The following is a 23,457-nucleotide window of genomic DNA, read 5'->3' as shown; positions in this document are numbered from 1 at the left end:
CTCGGTTGAATTAAAGGGGACTGTTGAGGTACGTGCTTTACTGAGTGCCATTCTTGTTTCATTACACAGTCCATGTCGCAACCTGTCTGAGAGACTGATATAGCCCTTGGGTTGTCTTCTTAATAACCACCCCTTGCTCCAAATTTTCTTGCAAAATTAATGATATGCCTCGCTTGCTCGAAGATGTCTTGCCACTTTTAAACACAACATTCTGAGAAGTGTCTCTAAATCACAATCTGCTATATCTTCTTTGCTCTCTATTTTTGAGGTTAGCGTGTCATGGGCAATGACCGTGTAGAGGAGCAGCTGTTTGACCAATCACATCGCAACAAGCAATCCTTTAATGTCAGTATACATCAAAAAAAAAAAAAAATTGCTCTAAATAATTTGATCCGCTGACTGTATCCTACATGTTGACCCAGAAGCAGCTTGGCCCTCTGTTTTAACTGTTGAAGGCTTCTTGGGGGGGGGGGGGGGGGCGAGGACGGGGACAAGGTCTGCTTGTCTCTGAAAATAGCTCAGGGTGGGAACTCGAGAGTGTGGTTCGCCCGGTGCTGGAAAAACACTCGTCGTGGTTGTGCTGGGCAGGGATTGCAACATCGACCATCCTGTTGCCACCACTCAGATGTGATCTCACCCATGCTGCTGTCATTCAGGGGAGCAGCACCTACCTGAGGGAGACTCTTCATGCTCAGAGGAACAAATATACCTGTTGATCTCCAGCAAATAAAGTGAGTTCACTATTGTCCTTTGTTCATATTTGCCTTTAGGCCAAACATTAATACATCTTATGTCTGGATATATGAAGTGTAGACTGTGGAGAAATGTAACTGGGAGATTTGGCCGCATGCAGGACCTTTCCTTCTTGTTAACTAGACATTAGCTATTAAAGGAAAGTATATTTAAGAAAACCCTGTCATATGTACATCTAAATAACATGTTCATTCTTGCCCTGTCATCTCCACATCAGCACTGGACTCATGGGGGATCTGAGGCATAAGATGGGGGTCGTGTCACAGACGATATGCCCGACTTTGCGGGCTCCGTCTGATGAGGATCTAAAGGCCCCAAATAATGTGAAAGTGGAGAAAATGCAGATGAAGAGAGAGATCTCCCTCATGAACGGGATCTGCCTCATTGTTGGCAACATGATCGGCTCCGGGATCTTCGTCTCACCGAAGGGTGTGCTCATGTTCAGCGGCTCTTACGGGCTGTCCTTGGTGATTTGGGCTGTTGGAGGCATCTTCTCAGTGTTTGGGGCTTTGTGCTACGCGGAGCTCGGCACCACCATAACCAAGTCTGGAGCCAGCTACGCCTACATCCTGGAGTCGTTTGGAGGCTTCCTGGCTTTCATCCGTCTGTGGACATCCATTCTGCTGATCGAGCCGGCCAGCCAGGCTGTGATTTCGCTGACCTTTGCCAACTACCTGGTGGAGACTTTCTACCCCACCTGCCAGGCGCCGTACGATTCTGTCCGGCTAATTGCTGCAGCCTGCCTCTGTAAGCAACACTCCTCTGTTCTGAACGAGTGTGTGAGAGGAAACTCAGCATAAAGTTGACTAATAATTTAATTTAAGGTTGTGTCCTTTTTGCATTTTCTAATATAAATTCTAAAAGTGTGTGTGGTGTGAATGTTTGAAAAAAAATGCAGGCTGGGCTGACTTTATTGCCATCTAGTGTTTGAATTTTTCACTCTGATGCCGTCTTTGGCCTCAACCCAGTCCCCTGCTGTCAGCTTACCCTCCCTCTATCACCCCAAGAAGCCTTTTTCACTGTTTTACTGCAGGAAGAAAAAGATCGAAACTAAAAACTTAAAGCTGCAATCCTTAAGACTTTTATGAAATCAGTCCCTGTCCTCTGACAGTTAGTAAGTACTCCGGAGTCAAAGCTTTCACACACAGAAGGGATTTACAAGAGAGAGGAATGAATGTTATCCAGAGTTACTGTTAAGAGACCTTTAATGCTATTTCTTCTTTCTCCTTTCCTCTGTGCCACTAAGGTCATCGTGCGTGTAAAAGACCTTGAAAGTTGAAAAAGGTAAAAGTCTGCGCCAACAGAAGCTCCTTTCTCCCACAGAAAACACCTTAATTCCGTAACTTTGTAACTACTACACTGTCACATATTTGTGATGCCTAGTGGCTAGTTTGGCACTTAAGAATTGATTTAGCACAGATGCTCTGTTGTCTCAAGAAACTGAAACATTTCCAGTTGCCTACGATATAAGCACTCAGGAGTACCATGACCTGGGCGGCCATAAGCTTAGTTGGTAGATCGGGCGTCCCGTCTGAAGAGACAGGAGCTAGAACAGAGCGTTTCAGAAAGAGAGGGACTAAACTGGACAGTATGACAAAACCGATGGAGGGCATTAAAGCTTGAAAACATATTCTAGCAGTGACCCGAAATAAAATTATGAACCTGAAAATGAGCACAACAAGTTACTGTTTACTTTTATGGTTTTACTCTGAGTTAGTCACAGGACTTTGTACTGTAGATTCTACCTACTGAGGATGACGTGGGCAAAAACAAGTGGTGGACTGGCACCCTGGTTCTAAACTCAGTGACCCTGTATATGTGGAACTGGCACCAGCTATAGTTAGACTGGCAGTCCAGTCCTGTAAAAATACCACCGTGGTTTACAGCCAGGCTTTGTGCTGCGAAGAATGTAGTTAGCAGAAGTGGTATTTAGGTTAGGGAGCAACAATGTCATTAGTCATGACATGTTTCTGATTCTGTTGCCTGGGCACAGGACAGAGAGACACCGCAAGTTTCCTGAATGATTTGTCTATGTCTGCTATGCAAATGCAACAAAACAAGAAAGCAGAAGCTGTTGAAATTGTATTAGGCCTCATTTGTGTAAGTATCAACCGCCATGTCTCACCTTAGTCATTTGTCTTTGTTCCTCTGGTTTTCCCTAGGCATGCTCATCTTCATTAACTGTGCCTATGTGAAGTGGGGGACTCTGGTCCAGGACATTTTCACTTACGCCAAGCTCATGTCGCTCTGCCTCATCATCATTGTAGGAATCCTAAAGATATCTTCTGGTAAGATGAGATTGAAGTGCGAATGCATTAGAGGAAACACGCCAATTCAAAAGGCTGCCTGCTTTACACTTTGACTTGTCTTGGTGTAGGAGAAACAAAGAGCTTCCACAACCCATTCGAGGGCTCGTCCACAGATCCCGGAGCCTTAGCCTTGGCCCTCTACTCAGCTCTGTTCTCCTACTCCGGCTGGGATACACTCAACTTTGTCACAGAGGAGATTCAGAATCCAGAGAGGTAACTCACACATATATACAAAAACATACAAACATAAAAGGAATGTGGTGGTAAAACCCAAAGAGAATCACCGTCATGACTCTACAGTTACTCTCAGCTCTACAGAGGACTTTTAGCGCATTTCAGTTCCTTGTTTTGGCTTCCCTGTTTTATCATTTTAGTCATCTCCCTGCAGTTGAAAACAGCAGTGTTGTTTAAAGTACCCATAAGTCGTACTTGAGTAAAAGTAAATATATCTGTTTAAATATAACTTTGGTAACAGTGACAGCCACCCAAATAGTGAAGTCTTTAAGTTTCTGTTACTAAATGTTCTAAAGTATGAAATGTACTAGTAACAGTAAATTATATATATATTCACATGAATGTGTTTAGCGCACATGACGGGTTTACTGATATTCTGCATTTTCTGATTATTGCAGTTAGTGTTTTGTTTTTTTAATCCAGTTAATGATTTAAAAATGTGCTACTTACAACTAAATTGCTGGTAATTAAAGTTATCAAATACATTTAGTGGAGTATATAATTACAATATTTGCCTCCAAAATGTGATGAAGTGGAAGTATAAATAGCAGAACATGGAAATACTCACATAAAGTATGTTTCCCTCCGAATTATACTTGATTATAGTACATGAGTAAATGTACTTGGTTACATCCTAAGACTGTTTTTCCAGCCACAGCAGGCAGCTGTTTTCAGTCCAAAAAAAAAAAAAAAGAACTCTGCAGAGGCTCAGGAGGTTAGAGCATGTTGTCTAGTAATCGTAAGGCTGCTGGTTCAAATCCCCGGCTCCCCCAGCTTAGGCAATACTCTGACTGACAAAACACTGAACATGATAAGGAGCTGGCACCTTGCATGGCAGCCTCTGCCATCAGTGTGTGAATGGGTGAGCAATCTGTAGACTGGAAAAGTGCTATAGAACATCTGTATGCCAGCTGCCAACCACCAAACAACAGAGAGCAGCTCGCTTACACACAGTGGAGCATTTCGCAGCTAAACTGATAGATATTTCCTTCAGGAGTTGATAGAGACTAAAAAGAGAGGTTAGGTTGATACATGACTTTCATTTGTCAGTCAATTACGACTACAAATGAATAATGACAATGCTCCAAAACTGCTGGACGTGTGAATAAGCAGCTGTTTGCTAACATGTTGACCATATGAACCTTGTTTCTGCTGCCACCAAGCAGCCAAAATTCGAAAAGCACAATACCATCGGCACACTGACGAAGTAGTTTTGTTATTTTGCCCAGTGAATGTGTTAACTTTGAAAAGCATTGTATGTCTGCAACTGTCCGTGTCACATCAGGATTTTCAGTGGTGAAACCAGTACTTCAAATCTGTACTCAGTTACAAGTACAGTTACATTACTGAAATGTAACTCAATCACAAGCAAAACTACTGGTATTAAAATAATATGTAAGTAAAAGTACAAAGCATTCTTCTCAAACACTAATCAGAGTATTAGTTACTTATTACCTCGATGTTAAAATACATTATCAATAGCAGGCATTCAACCAATGAGGCTTTCTGTGTCTCCAAATCGTCGGTCTAAATGACTGAAAACTCCTGGTCTGTTCTGCTCAGCGGTCAGTCACTGCTCCAAACCTGCACCTGCTGCACAGTTTTGTGTTTTAATGTCCCTATGTCAGAGTTTTCATTGGCCTGCTTAGGAACAGAAAGCCTCGTTGGCTACAAAAATACAGACGAAAGGTTAAGATATTAATTCAAATTCTTCTCAGTACTCCATTATGATTTAAAAGAGTAACTATGTAGATAACATGCTGTAAAGCAAAGTGAAATTAATTAGCCTTGATTGTTTGAGTAGGCATAATAATACATTATGTTAATATGTTTTGTTAATATAAAATAATTCCATTAGGTGGAAAATAATCAGCATATTGGCAAACATTCAATGTAGTGCATCCCTACCCTAATTATCTTTTGTTGTAGCATAGCTAGATACAGTTGTTATTGATTTTCATATTTTTTGTTGTATCTTGATAAACTTGACAGAACTAGTCCAGCGGTAGAATCACACGACTTAGACTGCACCTCAGTCTTTTGCAATTATGTTTACAGTCTATTAATCCACATGGGGAAACGGGCTGTAGAGGCTGGAATTGCAACTTGAGTAACGGTGATCAGTCATTACGTGACCACTGTGATCTGTTTACTGCCGGTTTGTACTGAGTCACAAACCTCTCTTTGCTGGTGTTTTTGATGTTGTTGTTGTTGTAGGAATCTCCCCCTGGCCATTGCCATTTCCATGCCCATAGTGACCATCATCTACCTGCTGACCAACGTGGCATACTATGTGGTTCTGGACATGCCGTCTCTGCTGGCCAGTGACGCAGTTGCTGTGGTGAGACACAAACAGCCACCTTGGGGAGATAATTCACTCTGCTGCTAAATATAACCCTGCTCTGCCTGGTTGACCTTTTGCACTTGAGAAACTAAAGGAAGTTGCTTGCATGATGTCGATGAACTGTGGACAGTATAATGGTCTCAGGCACAGATAGGCTCTCCTGAAAATACACCTGATTGAACTTTTGCACCTTGAAGTGTCATCAACCATGTGTAATGTGACCCTGTAGACATTTGGGAACGCAGTCCTGGGGCCGTTCAACTGGATCATCCCTGTTTCAGTGGCCATGTCCTGCTACGGAGGGCTCAACGCTTCCATCATCGCTGCCTCGCGGTAATCAGGAAACACTGAACAGACGCTGACTTTAGGCTCAGGTCGTGATGAGTGTTTTTTTTTTTAAATAACTTTGCATCTTTGCTGATCGTGCAGGTTGTTTTTCGTCGGGGCCAGAGAGGGCCACCTCCCCGACAGTCTGAGCCTGATCCACATGGAGCGCTACACACCCATACCTGCACTGCTGTTCAATGTGAGGACCATTTATATTACTCCAATAATAAAATTCTAATACTAATTCAAGTTAAGCATCAGATTTCTCAAATGCAGAATAAATGAAACAATGTGCAGGAATTGAAAGTATATGGATACTTATTTTCTGGAATAAAGCAACTCTTTGTTGTGGTGTGTGTCTGCAGGGGCTAATGGGTCTGATCTTCCTGTGTGTGGAGGACGTGTTCCGGCTCATCAGCTACTTCAGCTTCAGCTACTGGTTCTATGTGGGTCTGTCTGTGGCCGGGCTCATCTACCTGCGCATCACTCAGCCTGACAGACACCGGCCTGTGAAGGTGCTGCTCCTTTCGCTGGTCGCATTCATGCTGAATTCAATTACATGCAAATGCCCTATAAGCAGGGCCGGAGCCAGGATTTTAGAAATACTGAGGTCCTGCCCCCACCCCCACCCCCACCCATACATGGAGAACATTTTAAAGACTACAGTATACATCTATGCATTTCTCTGCAGAAGAAGATACGTATTTATATGCTAGCTAGATGGTAGCTATGGCCCTGTCTATATGTGCATACCAGTGATGGAATGTCACAAAAAGTACATTTACTCTAGTACAGTACTTAACGGTGTTATTGATAACATTCAGCCATCTCCATAAGTTTGCATTAACATTAAAACACAGCTGTTGTACGAATCATCTGCCCCCTTGAAAGGTTTCCAGTTTGTTATAGCTAACATTGCAAACGCTAACGTTGCAAGGGTCAGCTAATGCTAGCAAGCTAACGCAGTGCAGAATGCTGTCGTATGCTCGACAGCTTTTTTTTCCACAAACTGGCAACTACCGAGACTGTTGAAGCTAACGAGACGCAGTTTCCACGTGGTAAAGAAGCTGGAAACTTGTTAGAAGCTGGAACAAGCTGTAGGAAATCTTACACAGAAATAAACAAAACAATAATTTTGGACCCCACAAACATTGTAAAGTTATCAATTCACAATCATAATGTGGAACAGGAGAGATATATTCATTCTGCTGAACCTTTCTACAAGCTCTGTACATGTGTTTTCTTTTTAAATGTTTTATGATTTGTCTAATTTGAAATTTTCCTGATATGGCCTTTAAAGTTTAAACTTTTCAAATTTTCCCCACCTAAATTTTCCCATGCAACTATGTAAAAAGGAAATGTGTCACAGCTTTTAAGGCAAATAAAACCATAAAATGTTGCATATACGTAAAGTGCAAATCTGCCAATGTGCAGTGCACTGCATGGGGAGTCACAGAGGACAGTGCCCTACAGAGGTCAGAGGTCAACATCCCGATGGCCTGACAGGAGGAAGCTTTTCTCTGTCCTTTTCGAAAGCCTGACCTCAGTGACCTTTTGTGTGAAATTTAAAAATTTAAAAATCACTTAATATAAGACACAGTCGCCAAGAAAGTAGCATTTCAGTGAGGGGAATGGGAAATGTTTTTACTCATTACAAGTATTTCTTCTATTCACTGTTTTTTGTTGTCTTTTGCTTATATTTGGCGTGACGTGTTTTCCAGTTCATGCATTTGCTTACACTGTCTGTGTGGACACGCACACTAACCAGACTTGTGTCTTTCTCTCCACAGTTGACCTTGTTCTTCCCCTTCATCTACTGTCTGTGCAGCTTGTTCCTAGTCATCGTGCCTCTGTATGGAGACACCATCAACTCCCTCATAGGAATTGGCATTGCTCTGTCGGGGGTGCCGGTCTATTATGTGGCCATTTACCTGCCTGAGGAGAGGAGGCCCAAATTCATCCGCAAGTTAAATGGTAGGTTGAAAAAGTACTGTTTCAGTCCAGGAAGGATGTTTGTTTTCATTTTATTTAGGGAAATGTAGATCAGTTTATTACTGTCCTCAACATAAAGCATCAATCCTCTTGGATTATCAGAGTCATCTGACCTGAAAATATCTTTTCTCATCCCTCGCTCATCCTCTCCCGTCTTCTCCTCCTCCAGTCTTTGCCACCAGATTCATCCAGAAGCTGCTCTACTGCTGCCTGACTGAATTTGACACCGAGACAGAAACACAAGCCGGCAGTAAGACACAGTGAGCTACAGACGATCCGCATAATTTCAGCAGTCTGCTTTCTGCTGGAGGCCTCGCTCTCGTCCACGTGTTGACTTTCATGTTTTCCTCGAACGCTGAAAAACAAGACCTTTCATGGACAGAGCGACGAGGCACTGTCTCACAACGTTTGTGAGAACTACCACTGCCGGGTCAGGTTAAAAAGAGGCCGGACATCTCAAATGACTCACCAGGAAGGAGCAGGCCATGTGGGAAACTGCAAACTGTTGCTTTCTTCTTAAAATGTGATGTACTTTTCTACAAAGATCAATGAATGTCTTCTATGAGGATATAATAAAAAATAAAACACATAGCTCATGCTATATTTTTTAGACTTGAGTTGAGATGAAAGCTGATCACGTTATGTCTGAACTTGTTTTCAATAATCACACAACACTGACGTCTTCCTCCACCTCACCTGCTCGCAGCTCCATGGACTTCTGACCTCAACCCACTGGTGGACAGTTCATTCATCACGTGGACGGACACGCATATGAGCACTTTTTCTTTTTCAGTTTGTTTAATTTTTGTCTACTCTATCATGTCTACTTGTTCATTGTAAAGGGAAGGAAACATTTAATAAATAAAATGTATTAAAACTAACTTTTATGTGGCGGAAATTTGGTCATCTGATCGTCATCATTTTGCAGAAGTATTTATCTAAGGGTAGGTTTACAGCTTGATTACATACTGTATATAAGTGGACAATTCTACAAATGTTGCTGTGGTTTTCTGTGAACAGTTAAATACCTTATAAAGTGTCACTTTAAGTGGTTGATTTGAATAACTTAACACATATTGTTTCATAAATATGACTTCATAATCACAGGTTTTCGTTGCTGCTGTTCGGTACGAATATATTTTGACCATTTCAGTGAAGCTTTGCACTAAAACCTGCCTCAAACCACTGACACTACAGCGAAATATGTGACTAATGCACTGATACTTGATATTTCAGTAAAAAGAACCCAAAAGTCGTACTTGAGTACAAATAAAGATGGTGTGTATCATCAAGTATCACTTCAGTAAAAATGCAATAAAGTCTCCAATATGAAAAGGACATGTATAAAAGTCTTTAAAAGTATTTGATACTAATTCTACTTAAGTATCAAAACTACAAGTAAAAATAAATTACACTTATATTTACAGGTATAATGTATACTATGGCTCTGGTACAGTTTCAATCTGCAAAGTAACTACAAACTACAGTTGCTAAATAAATGTTGTGTAGTAAAAAGTACAATATTTACCTCCAGACTGAAGCGGAGAGGACGTACAATGTAGCACAAACTGGAAATAATTAAAGGGCAAGTTTCTCAAAAGTGCACCAAAGTATGGTGCTTGAGTAAATGTACTTGGTTACATTCTATCGCTGGTTCTAAGTCACTTACAAACTCGTTTGCTTTCAGCTGGCTGCAGCTTCTCCACCAGGTGGAGCTGTTTCCATTATGACTTTATGCTTCAGTGTATAAATGCCCCCCCATGAAACATGGAACACAAAAAATCAAAACACAATCAAAATCAAAACACAGATTTATTCTGCAACATAAATCTGTGAAAATATAAAAGACAGTGACTCATTGTGATGACTTAGAGATATAAAATATTTTAAATGATTTTATTAAAAAGAGAAAAAACAGTACATCCTTAATTAAGACATGAACTATACTGTTGCTACATGATTTGTGGAGAGCTTCATTTCTGTTGTGGTGTCAACACAAGTCTCTTTCTCAGACGGCTCGTAAATTCAGACATCTGCTTTACTTCTCCAGGTCGAGCGCCCCCCTCTTTCTCGCTTACGTCCATATTCACACGGTGGAGGATGGTTGTTATGTCGTCACCCCTAAAACCACAAACACCACAATCACATCAATATCCCTTTTCAGTGAAATTAACAGTTAGACTGCATGGTAAGGTTAATATCATCAGATCTACAAAATACTAAATATTGTGGACATTACTGAACTTCCACTTAAAGGTGGAATATGTAATATGAGCTGAATGCCGCCATCTAGTGTCTAAAGATCGTAGTCGCGACAACAAAAAGGTAATTCCAGAGGTCGGGTTGCCAGGTTTGGACAGGGCAGGAGGATTGAGCCGCCTCCGTTTCCTCCGTTTACTGGGTGTGTGGAGGTCGATGGGTCACGATCAGTATTCTCATATCTAGGATCAACGTGATATGATGAAAATAAGTATAGCAGAGGAGTTTGACCGACAGGTAACGTTAGCTAAGTTAGCAAGCGAGTTAGCGTACCGATCCAGGAGAAAGTTCGACATTTCTGCGTGTGTTTTGATGCCGTGGAAATCCTTTACCTGAGTCCATCGAGCGTATGCTTCACCGATATTTACTCTGGTTTTTGCTCTTCTCCGGTCACTCAGCTGCTGGGACAGATAACGCACCGTTCGCTGGGGCTCTGAAGAGCTTGCAGACTCCGCCATTTTACCCAGTGTCAGCCAAGCTTTGCCGAGCTTTGCCGAGCATTGCCAAGGTTGCGAAATTGGCAACCCGCAATGCCGGCCGCTATTTGGCCGGTACAATGTAAACAGGAAGTCATTGTCGAACCCGTCAAAATTTCTTAAATTATTTATTTCAGACTAAATATAATTTTTCAAGGAAACGCATTACTTTTAATCTGCGCCCCTCTAAACGCCCTGTGGATGTATTTTTTAAAATATAGCTTTTAATAAGCATATTACATATTCAACCTTTAATTTTGATTCATATATTTACCTCTGACAGCCCCAGTCTAGCTGCTCACACACAGACTGGATGAACCAACTTCCTGATATTATGTTTCTGTGTGCGACAAAGTCGTCAACAGTTGCCATGGCAACCAGAATATCAGCTTCCTCAGGAATGTATGTTGGATGAGAACCATCAGCCTGCAGATCTTTTGATGGCACTCCCCGGTGTTTCGGGAGTCTTTTAACACCCTGGGGGGCCTGGCAGGCCTGGATCAGGAACACTTTGGGCTTGCCAGTGAGGGCTGATTGGTTAGTTGCCTTGAAGGTTCTTCTTATGTCTCTAATGAAGAGATGCTTCCCCTCAATCCCACCGACCTCCGGATCCCCATCAGTCCCACTGACCACACCACTCATTCCATGACTCAGAATACAGCAGATGAAGGCATCGCCATGTTTAAGTGATGGAGGAGACTCCTGAAGATCGGTGAATCTGTTTTCGGACCACTCCTTCACACCGAACTTCTGCAGCTGAGAGAGATCGCTGAGAGAAGCGAAGCACTTCAGTGCCTGATCCATCTGGTCCATGGTTTGGTCTTCACACATCAGCACTCTGAAGCCCAGCCAGCTGAACACCTTTGCCAAACTTTCTACAGGAAAATTCATTTAAAAAAATGTAGTTAAGCTTCGATCACCAAAAAGAAGACAGTAGTAAAATGTAAATCGGTCTACTCAGACATACCAGCATCTTTGTCGGTTCCAAGTCTTTGTTTCATATACTTGAATTTCTCGTTGTTTATGATCACGCAGAGGCCGGTGGGCTGGCTCTTCAGCTGGTACTGCTCATCCTAAAAACAATGGAAACAGGAGTTGTATTTCAAGATGTTTCTTTAGTAGTTTAAGTGTTATTAAATATCACAGTATTACAAATCTAATATTATCCATGTAAATACATATAGAGGACCATGAGTGTCACAGAAAGTAATTTCATTTAGCAGCAATCAGTAATTCATCCAGGCATTGATTTCTTTTGTTAAAATCTGTTTTTCAGAGATATGGATGATTTAGTTATATGTTCATCAATGCCTATTTAAAAGATGAACTTATCGACTTTTTTATGTTGTTTCTGTAAATCCTTTTTTTCACAAGAACAATTTTTCTGACGGGCGAATATTTCATTTGTAATTTCTTTGCGGAATGCCTCCCTTGCTTTATTGATACATCGCCTAATACATTACTTTTTAACAGGTTCATATTATTATTATTATTATTATCATATTCACTTATAACTGTTTTATTAACGACTCATTTTAATTCACAATCAATAAATTACCTGCTTTATTATTATTTCTAAGACAAATTGTGGTCCCCCATGAGCACAATGTCTGCAGCTTTGAGGTGAACACTTGTCTTGTAATTATCCGTGACGACAATTCTTGTGTCTCTCTAACAAAGCAGAGCTAAAACATTGTAATGATTTGTTTTAACATTCAATAAAGGCCTCACCTCCTTACGCCTCTTCTCTTGTGACGGAGCATCTGAGGGAAACAGAGTGAAACAGAATGACACCTCCAAACATGAAACTCAGCATCATGTGAAGCAGAAGGAGGGCTGGCAGGTGACAAATGCTAGACACAGTCATCTCTGCACCAACAGGATTTATGATAACATACCACTGTGTTCAGATGAAGAGGCTTGGACTGGTGTAGAAAGGCTGGTGTTGGGCCACAGTATGTCCCTCAGCTCAGGGTAAGTGCTTTTAATGTCCTCGTCAGTTTGCAGGAGGTCCAGGAACTTCTGGCAGGTGTCCTCTCCTTTATTCATGATCTTATCCACAAGCTCCACGACGTGCCGCTCTACATTTTCTCCTTGGATGCTTTTGAGGTTTTTGTACTCCCTTTTAGTTATCAGACCATTCTCAAAAACCTTGTTGAGGATTAGAACGTGGTCGTCTGACAATTTCTCCTGAATGGCCGTTTTATTCTGTCTAATCTTGCCTGTGGCCGCCATGCTGAATCTGACACAGAGACACGGGAAGACAGAAGACGACAGCAGCAGGAGAAGTTTTTTTGGTTTAAAGGGTCAAAATGTAAAAGTTTCCTGTTACATGCTGTATTAGCATTGCTTCAACACCCCAGAGCCATTACCTGGCACACTCAGCTATAAGAATAACAGCGGTATTTAAGTAAAGCTTTGCTATTTTACCTTCTGTAAGTCTTCCCTCCAAGTTGTACTTTCACATTCAGACCGCTCTCAGTGACGACAAGCTGCTTCCGTGTTGAAAGTCACTTACCTGCGAGGCAAGAAGGTGCCTGTAGGGCTGTCGGAGGAAGCAGCCACGGCACTTGTCTGCCGGGAGTAATGAGTATATGTGAGGTGTATGATTAGTAGTTAAGTGTAGTTTGGCAATTAACTCTGGCCCCCAACGGGAGTGACAACGTGTGAAGCTTGCATCTATGAGATAGGTCTCTGTCTTCGCGAAAACATCCTTCCCTGGTGGTCTAGTGGTTAGGATTCGGCGCTCTCACCGCCGCGGCCCGGGTTCGATTCCCGGTCAGGGAACTTGCTTTTGTCTTTTTAAAAGTTTTTTTTTTTTTTTTTTTTTACGTCCGAAACATAAACTTAGCGGTGGGTTCCCTTGGCAACAAAAGAGATCGAAAGTTTAGCTATTTTTCCAGCCTTGAGTAGAGTTTTGAGTTTCTTGTGTTGAATAAACAGAGGGAAGTTGTTCGCATCCTATTTTCCACAGCTTCTTCAGTATGGTATTTTTTTCACTGTTGGGCTGCAGACCCTCCCCCAGGGCCTGAGCTGATACTACATCATTTCACATTTTACTGGGTTTGACCTACAGCTGTTGAATGGAGCAAGATCTTGATTGGTAAAATTAGTCCTGGTCCAAAAACTGATACTCGCACTGCCCATGTTTACATTAAACTGTTCGATTTTGATAAAGCAATAATAACAAGAGCCACATTATGATCTGACCTACAAGTTAACAGGTCTATGAATAGAAAGATGTAGGTGTTTGGGGGAACGTTAAGACTCTTACCAGTTCAGTCCTGTGATCATAACTTGTTCATGCTACAGAGAAATATCTCCAAAGCATTAATACATTTTAGATTACAACATACACTAGGTACAATGTGTTCAGTTCAACGCTGGGCAAAATTTAAGAAATACAGAGATCACTGCCTAAGAGGCCCCCCATCACACAGAAAACGTGTATCCATTTTACAAAAGCTGCCAGTTTTCTTTGAAGACTTACAGCAAATAGTGACAGCCTAATGCTCTAAAGTTACAAATTGTGTTCAGAAGTTTAGGATCTGGTAACTTCTAAAAAAGTTTAAACATTTAAAGTTTTTTTTTAATTCCAGTTTTGATCAAATATAATAAAACACAGATAAGTTAAATATTTAAATAGCCCAACTTAGAATGGTACAGAAGTAAATGATTCAGTCTTTTACCTGCACCTTTAGTTTTTTACTATATTTACCATCGACACATGAGTACAGCTGAGTACAGGGTGTTAAATATCTTTTGATCTTGCCGTGTATAATACTAATGAAGGAAGAGGAAGAAACCCTTGGTTTCCTGAAACTCTGTACAGTATGTGACGTCATGCTTCTTCCTTCCCCAGAAATGTTTCATCGTGTTCTGTCAGAGAGGAGGGCACTCCGAGAAGTGACTGAGTGGAGGGACAACGGAAGGTACTGCTTCTCCTTGATGCTATTTACAATGACAATATTACAATATATTCTGTAGGAGGATGTTGTTATAGAATGTAGTCATAAGAAACCTTACGCCTAGAAGATCTTATCATGGCTTTATCCATGTAAAATTTTGTAGTACTACAGCTGAGTGTGTAAACAAAGCTGGGCACTTATTCTTTCTTTCTTTGAACATTAAAAAAGGGCAAAACTTTTGAAAGTGGCGGAAAGATGTACGTGTGTTGTTAAAACTCAGTTGAATGTAACATAGAGGAGAATGACGTTGAACCTGTATGAGGAGAGCTGATTGTATCTGATTATGTGCCCGCTGATGTGTCTTTGTAACTGTAAGGCTCCATATGAGGGCAGTTCAAAAGGGGAAGTATGAATAGCAAGGAAATTAGTAAGCGTCTCTTTTTGTGTTTATGCATGACTGTTTCTTTGTGTGTGTGTGTGTGTGTGTGCGTGTGTGTTTGTGTGTGTGTGTAAAACCTCTAGGCTATGATGCCGTCTCCCGTCCATTCAGTACTTTGGTTCAGTTTGCTGGTTTTATGGGCATCACAAAGTGGTGGGTAGATAATGCATACAAATTCACACACACACACACACACACACACACACACACACACACACACACACACATTGATTCATGTATCTCTTGGGGATGACATGACAAACCATAATCACTGCTTGGCTTACCCTCACCCTAACCCTTACCCCAGAATCACAAAAACACTTCCTCCCAGTTGGGGACACAGTTTTGTCTCCAGTTGGACAAGCCACCCCCAGTTAATTGTGTACAACATGCTTAATGCGTCAAACCCTTTTTTGGCTATCTTGCTTTAATCAGGGCGGTATTGCAGTTTGTTGCCTGTTTCCTTGCATACAGTATGGAAGGAAACCAGCTCCTGACACCCACTTATTGAGACACATATCAGAAAAAGTTGATGAATTAAGCAGGGTGTGTTCTGCACATCATGCTCAAGTGTTGATGGACTTGCATCGTGCTTCACTGTGCATACATTCTCAAAGTTTGTTTTCCCTCATGCTTTAACTCTGGACACGTGTTTTCTATTGACAGAGACAGAAGCCCTCACTCCAGATGTCTGTCAGGGGGACAAGTATGACAATGATGTGAGAATCAAAGTGTTATTTTAACTTCCAAAGGCCACACATTGACAGTAAAAACATTCTTTTTTTTTCTCGATGTCTTTATCCTGTTCTTTTTGTTTGATAAACTCCTTTAGTTTCAGACTATAGTGGATGAACATGATGCAAAGGCTGTTTTGAGTGATGAGAAGAACTTCCCCTGCTACCTTTTCCCGAAAAATGTAGTCAACTGCTCCTGGACATTCCCCGCTTTGCAGGAGGGCATTGAGATCTTTGTCTCCATCAGGTATTTTTTTTAACATTACACATCACCTCAATTAACATAGCTTTAATGAAAATGAACGTTCTCAAACATGAATGCTTATTTACACTATGGGTAAGATCAAATGTATGAAATGCTTTGAGCATGCATCTGTCTAATCATGCAGTGTTTGTGACGAAGAAACGGAGATTGAATCTTCAAAGTCCCAGGGAAGAAACGGATCAAAGCTTTTTCACGTGCCTGAGTATGAGGACTTGTATGTGATCCTTCAATTCAACATAAGCCTGCACAACAAGTCCGCAGTCTACGCCTACACATATCATATGGAATCGCATGGTAAGACTCTCAGATGAAAAAAAATGTCTGTGGCTGTTGTTGAAGGTGTAATGCGTCGTTTTACAGAAGAAATATTGATCAGAAGGATATGTTGAAGGATTTTTAATCCTTAAACAAACTCTCTTTGTTTTCATGACTGACTAAACAAACTGACCTTAAAAGACAGAACAATTACTGTTTCACTTTGTTTATATGTGGTGGACCCTGCCACCTTTCTAGCTTCAAACAGTGTTCTGGGACCTTATTTTCCTCAGTGAACAGCTTGTTTATTCAGTCCTGTTTTATTACATCATTAACATTGTAAATATAAAAATTCGGAGTCTAAATTTCTTCTCTAAAACAAGTATTTGCAAATGATAATACCACAGATTGTCTGTAATGGCATCCACCATTTGACGCAGAAGGTCGCGCTTTACTTTGATTCCAACCATTTGGTGGCTGAAATTTTGGTGTAAAGGTCAAATTTGTGTGTGTCTAAAGGTGTGTGTTTGTGTTCATGCCGAGGGGCTACAGGGAGGCGTAGTAATGGGAGGGGCCTAACCTAGAAAGTACTTATTGAAACAAAGTACAAAGTGCTTTACATATATAAAATGAAATAAAATACTGATAATAATGGTAAAATAAACATTCTAGTTATCAACAAAACTGGCTGCACCACACCCTGTAAATGGTGCACATACAGGCGTACAGACTTTAAGTGTTTCTATTATTATGAATTGTTTCCTGACACCTGCTTATTTTGATATAGCTGACAAAAAATATTGAAATAGCAGCTTCTATTTCGGGGTCTTGATCGCCCTGTCCGTCTCTAACTAGCAGCTTGTGGTTACTTAGCACCTTACTGTGGTTTGTAGATTTTAATATACTCATATTACACCATCTTAGTGAAAAGATGATGTTTCACTGTCCACAAACTGAAGACACAATCCTGAAAAGGAAAGGACACCATCTTGTTTTGCTTGTGGCCCACGCAACTCTAGGCTGCGCATTTGCTGTCGGTGTGGCTGCTAAAGAAAGGCACTCTGCTGCACTTTAACTCCGTGAACTCATGCATATGTTATGTGTTTAATGTAGTCAAAGCTTAAACGGGTGTGTGTCAGCGGGAAACAAAAAGTCACGATACATCTAAACTAAGTCAGGTAATATGACACACACACATCATCTGCCATGTTTTCTGAAGTTGTGTGCATGTGTCTGCATTACCGGGTGGATATCTGTGCATGTCCAGCCGCAGTTATTGTGAATTTGTGCTTTTTGAAGTTGCTGCGTTTTTTTCTTATTCAAATAAGTGTTGAATAGCTCTGCATTCTGTATGAGTGTTTGTTCAGTAACCCATGTCTGTCCTTCACCTGCTTATGGAGAGAAATTACATTTTCTTGCCCACTTTATCCAGTCAGGACAGAAACCTCCATAAAGAGGCGAGCAGGATCCTTCTATTCTGCTACCAACACCAGAAATAGCTAAACAGGGGGAGCTACCAATTCCAGTGCTCCTGGTGACAGCTTATACCTCCAAACAGGCCAACTAACTGCTAACTGCAAAATGGAAAGGAAGCGGTAGACCAAACTTTGTTATCCATAGAGCCCTGAGAAGACCTTAAAAATGAATTGTTATCAGTTATTTGACTCATTTTGAGACTGTGTGTGCCACAGCGGTCCTGTCTCCACCCGACAACATCTCTGTGTCAGTCAAAGATGGAGACCTGTCGGTGTCATGGACTCTGCCCTCCAGTAAAGACACAGAGGCACCTGAGTGCTTTGAATACGAGCTGGACTTGGGTAACCAGGTACAGTACTTCTGTATGTGTTATTTTCTGATGCACATAAACGAGACAAACTATTCAAAAATAATCAATGAATAAATCATGGGAACATATGTTCCCGCAGTCAGACCTGACCTAAAAAACGATGTAAATGAGGTGAACCTGCTGAGTGTTTAAATCTTTATCTTTTACAAACAGGAAAGTCCCAAAACCGTCCAGTATGAGTTGTTTTATACAGGGCAAAATGCAGATCCAAGCCGCACCTATAGAGTGAGGGTGAGGACGAGGATGGTGCCAGATTGCCAAGACAACTCTCATTGGAGTGACTGGAGTCATGTTGTCAGTGAGTGCTTTTTGTAAAAGTCATCTTGAAAAGTGGTTTAACCAAAAGCTGGTGACTTCAGATTTGATTTTATTCAGACCTCTTTTAGCTCATTAGCTAATCTACCAGGAGTCCACATTCACAGGAATCAGAGTTGTATCATCTTCTTCTGTTACTTGATTGGTTGATGTCCGGAAGCCGGAAAACGCTCTTTTCTATTCCTTGAGGGCAATCACCTCAATACAATAATCATCATATTTATGTGTGTGTCTGTTTGTAGCGATAGAACCGACAAACAAAGTCAACCTCCTTGTGATCGTCTTAATCTCACTTGGAATACCCATGATCCTCCTGGCCGTGCTGCTGTTGGTGCGCTATCAGAGGTACTGTTTCTGTCTCTGACTGAATGACTCAACTGTTGACTGACGCGTGACTCACACACTCTCACACTCGCCCATTCATCTACACAACTCCTCGCAGACTTGCTGCCCTTTCTCTGCTTTATTTCTCTGTCCGCCTCTGTGAGATGATGGAAAACCTGAATCTAAAAACATAAGCGCTGTCCCCTCACTTAAAGGTTGGCGCTGACGTCGGCAGAAGTACTAAAGTTCAGTTAGAAAACAGAATGCAGAAAGGAGATGTGAGAGGAGTGTTTGGGTGGTGGCAGTGTGTTTTTCTACGAAAAACCATCGCATTGACCCTAAACTTCCTTAGAGTGAAGACAGAAACTCCCCCGTGTGAGTTCTGAAATAGCCAAACAGGAAAAGCTTTAAATGAGAGAAGATGCAGAGGAAGATAAAGAAAGGATGCAATCTTTTTTCTCCTTTCTTTTTCGGTTTCACTTTGTGGCCAACTGTTTGTTTTGAAAAAAGCAAAAAAAAAAATCATATCAAAATGTGTGCGTGTGTGTGTGTTTCAGGGTGTCTATAATCAAGATCTTGTTTCCTCCGATTCCTCGCCCCCCGCCGAAGTACATACATTTCCTGGAAAAACATGACACATTCAACGTAAGTATAAGCCCATACTGTCCACGCACACACACACACACACACATACACACACACACACACACACACACACACACAGAGGAAGAGAGAGAAAGAGAGACCCACACCACTTAATTTATCACTCAAACAACCACAAACATTATTGAATTCCTATAATGAACTTTATCTATCGAGCACTTTTCAAAAAAAGTACATAGTGCTTCATATAGTTAAAATGAAATAACGTGAATGATAAAATGTAATGTTTTGTGTGTCCGTGTTTCATATTTTCAGATCTTCCTTCCTGCCCCGTCAATGGAGCCTGTGGAGGAGATCACAGAGGTGGAGGATACAGTGGAAAAATCCTGAAAAGAGGTCTTGAAAGCAACATGGAAAGGACAAATTCAAATGTAAAAACAAAGCAGGTGTAGTGTGTATGAGTGTATGATGATGTTCATTTGTGTGGTCTTTTAAGTTTTGGTATACTTTAATATATTTTAAAGAAGCAAAATGTAAGAATTGTTGTTGGAAACTAAAGTTATCAACAGAATATGAAGAAACCAAGATTCAAGAAACTTAATTGTCCATCACATAGTGACAGAAAATTACCTTTGGTTAGGGCTTGAACAACATGAGAGATCATTCACACCCATGAGGAAAACAGTATTTTTGACGTGATAGTATTTATGTATTGTGTTGGCGAGATATCTGCTGGAGTTAGCATGCTAATCCCAGTCCAAAGCTTCTGTGCTAGTGGTGTAAACACTTAGACTACCCTTGTCCCGCAGCACCCAGCTGAACTGCTATTTGCATGACTAGCTGAGCTAACTAGCTAACGGCAGCTACAGTTACCAGTTATTTCATAGTATGAGATATGAAGTGGCCAAAAATGGTCACATATTGCACCTTTAATACATTTAAGGACATGTAAAATGATCACAGCATAACTCGCTGCAGATGTATGATAATTTTGCTTTGCTAGATTATGTTGTGTTTCCGGTTGTCTGTTTAAACAAGGACATGTTTGTTGCTGTTTTGATGAAATATACTTGCGCTGCCAAAGCCAACTGGTTGGCTTGAAGTCTTGAAATGTAGATCTATATATGATCTAGTGCTTCTACAAAGTATTTATACATTTTGCGAGTGAAATAAAGTTGAGTGATACATCACCTCATTTGTAAAGAATTAATTTACCCAGACTTCATCCATAGGTCGTGATCAATAAGCACACTTTCAAACACCGGACGAAGAAAACAGCAAAAGCAAAGAACTTCAACATTTTTAACATAAATTTAAAAGAAAATAAAAAAAATGCTGATAAAATCAAAGCAGCAATTAAATAAAATGTAACATAGCAATATGGTATAAAGGCCTAGTTAACCTTCTACAGCTGGGCGGAGAGTCAGTTAAGATGACTGACACACCGTCAACATGAATGCGAGCATGAGCAATGCGACGTGTACGAGTGACCCCCTCGTTGGTCAGCTGGCACCCTTTGCGTGTGAATGTTGGAATGATGAGGTTCACCCTACGCTCCTCCAGCAAGTCCCTCACCGTGAACCCACGGTCACCCATCACCTCATCTCCAGCACGCAAGTAGTCTAGGAAACCACAGTTCTGCGTTATGTACCTGTCACTGCATTTTCCACCATAAGCATCAGAAATAAACATGATTACTCCTGAGGGAGAAACAGCCACTAAATACTTTACTGTGTTATTTGCATAATAGTGACTGTATGACTCACTTCTTGAATCCAGGTTTTTTGGTTTTTGTAAAACTGTCTCTGTGCAGTCAATGACACAGGTTGTGTTAGCAAAGTGCTCTTTAAAAGCTTTTGGCAATGTTGCTTTGATTGTTTCACGCGGCAACCACACAATGAGATCCTTCATGTGTTCACACATAATGTCTACCCACATTCCCACTGTCTTGCTAACCTGACCTTGCGATATTTTAAATCGGCGTGCTAAATCAGCCATGACAAAGTTTTGTCTTAGTTTCATCAAAGTCATAAGAATTTGGTCCACAACTGGCATTGATGGTGAAGCTGGGGCAAATGGTTGTAGGCACTCTACGAGTGTTCTAAATTCTGTTTGAGGAATGCCTGTATACAGAAGGGAGTCTGCATCACTCTCTAAAATGCTGTCAGCAACAGGGTGTTGCAGTTCTGGTGGTGGTGGTGTATGCAGTTCACACGTGATGGTGGGCCCTTTTGAATAGATGTGATCCTCCATCCCTGGGTCTGACCACTGTGTTTGGGCATCACAGGATGACTTTGCTGCTGCACACAGCTCCTCACCCGGATTCATCTCATTTTGCTCATCTGAGGGTAGCAATAGAGTACATGATTATCAAAACGTGATGCATTAGGGTTTTCATTATCAGAATCAGAACACTTTAATAATCCAAAGCAGAAAATTGTTACATAGCTCTAACATTTCTGGTAATAGAAGGTATATCATACATAAGAAAGAAGAATTAAGCTGTTGTTGAAAATATAGTGTTCAACATAAACATATGACACTTTTATTACACCCACTCCATTAATCTTCCATCCACCCAACTACTTCCCACTGGTAACCGCATCACTTATGCGCTTCAGAAAGCAAGAGAAACCCCGGTACATAATGTCAACTACAATATTACATTCAGATGAGATTAAAATACTGCATTGTTGAACATTTGCGTCTGTACTGAAATTGTGACATTTTTAGTATCATACTGACCAGCAGACCAGACGCACGTCACATTTGAACTGTTCAGAAAAGGGTAATACATGTTGTTGCCTGACAAATACTACAGTACTGTACCTCCACACGCATGAAATCATACCTGTTATTTTCGTGACACTGCTGTCAGTCCTCTTTAGCACCCGGCGTCTCTTCTCCGGTGGTCTCTCATAGCCCAACCACAAAGTAGGGTGCGGGTGTTCCTCCGTGGGCTTTTTTTCAACAAAATGAAACGAGCACACGTAAAGTGTTTTTGGTGGTTTCTTCAGGTTGAGCTGCTTCAGCCACATCCTTCTGAGTTCCTCATCCCTCGGTAGGCGGTGGAAACTGTACCGACTCGGACTCTCACAACAACATTCCCTATTCGTCCGGGGTTCATGTTCAAAACACTGCTCCTTTAGCCACAGATTTAATTTCGCCTGGTTATTAGCACAACCACGAACAGCGCAACACGTTCCCGAGCTGCGCAAGGACATTTTTAGAGCTGATAATTGTAACAGTAGTAAAACACCAGACTTACAAATAAACCGCTACGGGACACGAAAACCGCTAGCAACCAATGGCTCACTGCTACTTCCGGCGTGTCACCGGAAGTTGGACCCATAATCGTTTCTACATCAGCGCCCTCAGGAATAAGGTGGATACAGTATATGGAGTCACAGCTAGCAGCTGGTCAACTTAGCTTAGCATGGGGGAAACAAGTAGCCAGGCTCTGTCCAGAGGGCCAAAAGTCAACTGCAGGCTGGCTCCAATTTATTAACTTTGTTAAATCTATAGACAAACATGTTGGAATAAACCATCCAGATCAAAAAAGCAAGATACGATGTGATGAGATTTAGTAGCCAAAATACGCATTTTTAACACCTTTTTCCAGCCTTTATGCTAAAATAGGCTGACTGGTTGCTGGTTGTTGCCTTATGTGTAATTTACCAACATGACAGTGGAATCAATCATCTCATGTTATATTATATTACATTCTAAAATGTTGAATTATCCCTGAATAGGCTTACACTCAGATCTAATGGTTAAAGTCAAAAGAAAGAAATCAAGTGATCAAACTTCAGTTCTCACTGGACATGTAGTGATCAGAGTTGTGCAACAGAGGAGATTTTAGCAAATGTATATAGGCTGTTACACAGTAAAGTCCAAAAGTCTATAACATTTGTACATAAACCAAAGTTACCAAACATTTTAAAACACAGTTATGTTATTATTATTCATATAGCGCTTTTCAATGACCCAAAGTCGCTGACATTCATTCATTCACACTCTGTCATACTGGTGGTGGTAAACTACGGTAGTAGCCACAGCTGCCCTGGGGCAGAC

General features: G+C 41.2%; 4 protein-coding genes and 1 non-coding gene across 6 annotated transcripts; 3 read left to right on the top strand and 2 right to left on the bottom strand.

Moving 5' to 3' along the window:
* The first annotated feature begins 544 nt into the window (after positions 1–544).
* Positions 545–8,840, top strand: LOC115571948 (Y+L amino acid transporter 2). The gene is made up of 10 exons (XM_030401612.1): positions 545–731; positions 971–1,500; positions 2,916–3,041; positions 3,131–3,275; positions 5,514–5,637; positions 5,870–5,973; positions 6,070–6,166; positions 6,333–6,482; positions 7,758–7,941; positions 8,129–8,840. The coding sequence occupies exons 1-10, from the start codon at positions 688–690 to the stop codon at positions 8,221–8,223; spliced, it is 1,599 nt and encodes a 532-aa protein (XP_030257472.1). The 5' UTR covers positions 545–687; the 3' UTR covers positions 8,224–8,840.
* Positions 8,841–9,752: 912 nt separating this feature from the next.
* LOC115573378 (caspase-8-like) lies at positions 9,753–13,309 on the bottom strand. 2 transcript variants are annotated; one of them, XM_030404143.1, is made up of 6 exons: positions 13,213–13,309; positions 12,593–12,936; positions 12,426–12,457; positions 11,662–11,767; positions 10,969–11,569; positions 9,753–10,080 (listed from the first exon to the last, which is right to left on the bottom strand). In XM_030404143.1, exons 2-6 carry the CDS (start codon positions 12,927–12,929, stop codon positions 9,933–9,935), a joined length of 1,224 nt encoding a protein of 407 aa, XP_030260003.1. In that variant the 5' UTR covers positions 12,930–12,936; positions 13,213–13,309; the 3' UTR covers positions 9,753–9,932. The 2 variants fall into 2 exon arrangements, with proteins under 2 accessions (XP_030260003.1, XP_030260001.1); XM_030404141.1 differs by having other exon boundaries at positions 13,125–13,243.
* Positions 12,562–20,573, top strand: LOC115573379 (interleukin-5 receptor subunit alpha-like). Its single transcript, XM_030404144.1, has 11 exons — positions 12,562–12,668; positions 14,557–14,626; positions 15,125–15,194; positions 15,708–15,760; positions 15,874–16,022; positions 16,165–16,334; positions 17,987–18,120; positions 18,295–18,439; positions 18,699–18,801; positions 19,338–19,425; positions 19,699–20,573. Exons 3-11 carry the CDS (start codon positions 15,128–15,130, stop codon positions 19,771–19,773), a joined length of 984 nt encoding a protein of 327 aa, XP_030260004.1. The 5' UTR covers positions 12,562–12,668; positions 14,557–14,626; positions 15,125–15,127; the 3' UTR covers positions 19,774–20,573.
* trnae-cuc (transfer RNA glutamic acid (anticodon CUC)) lies at positions 13,410–13,481 on the top strand. The gene has a single exon. It is a non-coding gene; the product is annotated as a tRNA-Glu (tRNA).
* LOC115573377 (uncharacterized) lies at positions 19,568–22,690 on the bottom strand. The gene is made up of 2 exons (XM_030404140.1): positions 22,235–22,690; positions 19,568–21,725 (listed from the first exon to the last, which is right to left on the bottom strand). The coding sequence occupies exons 1-2, from the start codon at positions 22,605–22,607 to the stop codon at positions 20,740–20,742; spliced, it is 1,359 nt and encodes a 452-aa protein (XP_030260000.1). The 5' UTR covers positions 22,608–22,690; the 3' UTR covers positions 19,568–20,739.
* Positions 22,691–23,457: the final 767 nt, after the last annotated feature.

This window comes from Sparus aurata, chromosome 21, assembly GCF_900880675.1.
Source record: "Sparus aurata chromosome 21, fSpaAur1.1, whole genome shotgun sequence".
NCBI classification, from domain to species: domain Eukaryota; kingdom Metazoa; phylum Chordata; class Actinopteri; order Spariformes; family Sparidae; genus Sparus; species Sparus aurata.
Note: the sequence above shows the minus strand (reverse complement) of the source record. Positions and strands in the feature narration are given on the sequence as shown.

Excerpts from the sequence above, each read along its gene's own strand:
- LOC115571948 (XM_030401612.1), top strand. The coding sequence starts at position 688 with ATGCTCAGAGGAACAAATATACCTGTTGATCTCCAGCAAATAAA. Across the intron at positions 732-970 it reads GTTGATCTCCAGCAAATAAA|CACTGGACTCATGGGGGATC; the intron begins GTGAGTTCACTA and ends TCTCCACATCAG. Across the intron at positions 3,042-3,130 it reads AATCCTAAAGATATCTTCTG|GAGAAACAAAGAGCTTCCAC; the intron begins GTAAGATGAGAT and ends GTCTTGGTGTAG.
- LOC115573378 (XM_030404143.1), bottom strand. The coding sequence starts at position 12,929 with ATGGCGGCCACAGGCAAGATTAGACAGAATAAAACGGCCATTCAGGAG. Across the intron at positions 11,570-11,661 it reads TGGAACCGACAAAGATGCTG|AAAGTTTGGCAAAGGTGTTC; the intron begins GTATGTCTGAGT and ends ATTTTCCTGTAG. Across the intron at positions 10,081-10,968 it reads CTAGACTGGGGCTGTCAGAG|GGGTGACGACATAACAACCA; the intron begins GTAAATATATGA and ends TTGTGGTTTTAG.
- LOC115573377 (XM_030404140.1), bottom strand. The coding sequence starts at position 22,607 with ATGTCCTTGCGCAGCTCGGGAACGTGTTGCGCTGTTCGTGGTTGTGCT. Across the intron at positions 21,726-22,234 it reads CAGTGTCACGAAAATAACAG|ATGAGCAAAATGAGATGAAT; the intron begins GTATGATTTCAT and ends TGCTACCCTCAG.
- LOC115573379 (XM_030404144.1), top strand. The coding sequence starts at position 15,128 with ATGATGCCGTCTCCCGTCCATTCAGTACTTTGGTTCAGTTTGCTGGTT. Across the intron at positions 15,761-15,873 it reads GGGACAAGTATGACAATGAT|TTTCAGACTATAGTGGATGA; the intron begins GTGAGAATCAAA and ends AAACTCCTTTAG. Across the intron at positions 16,023-16,164 it reads GAGATCTTTGTCTCCATCAG|TGTTTGTGACGAAGAAACGG; the intron begins GTATTTTTTTTA and ends CTAATCATGCAG.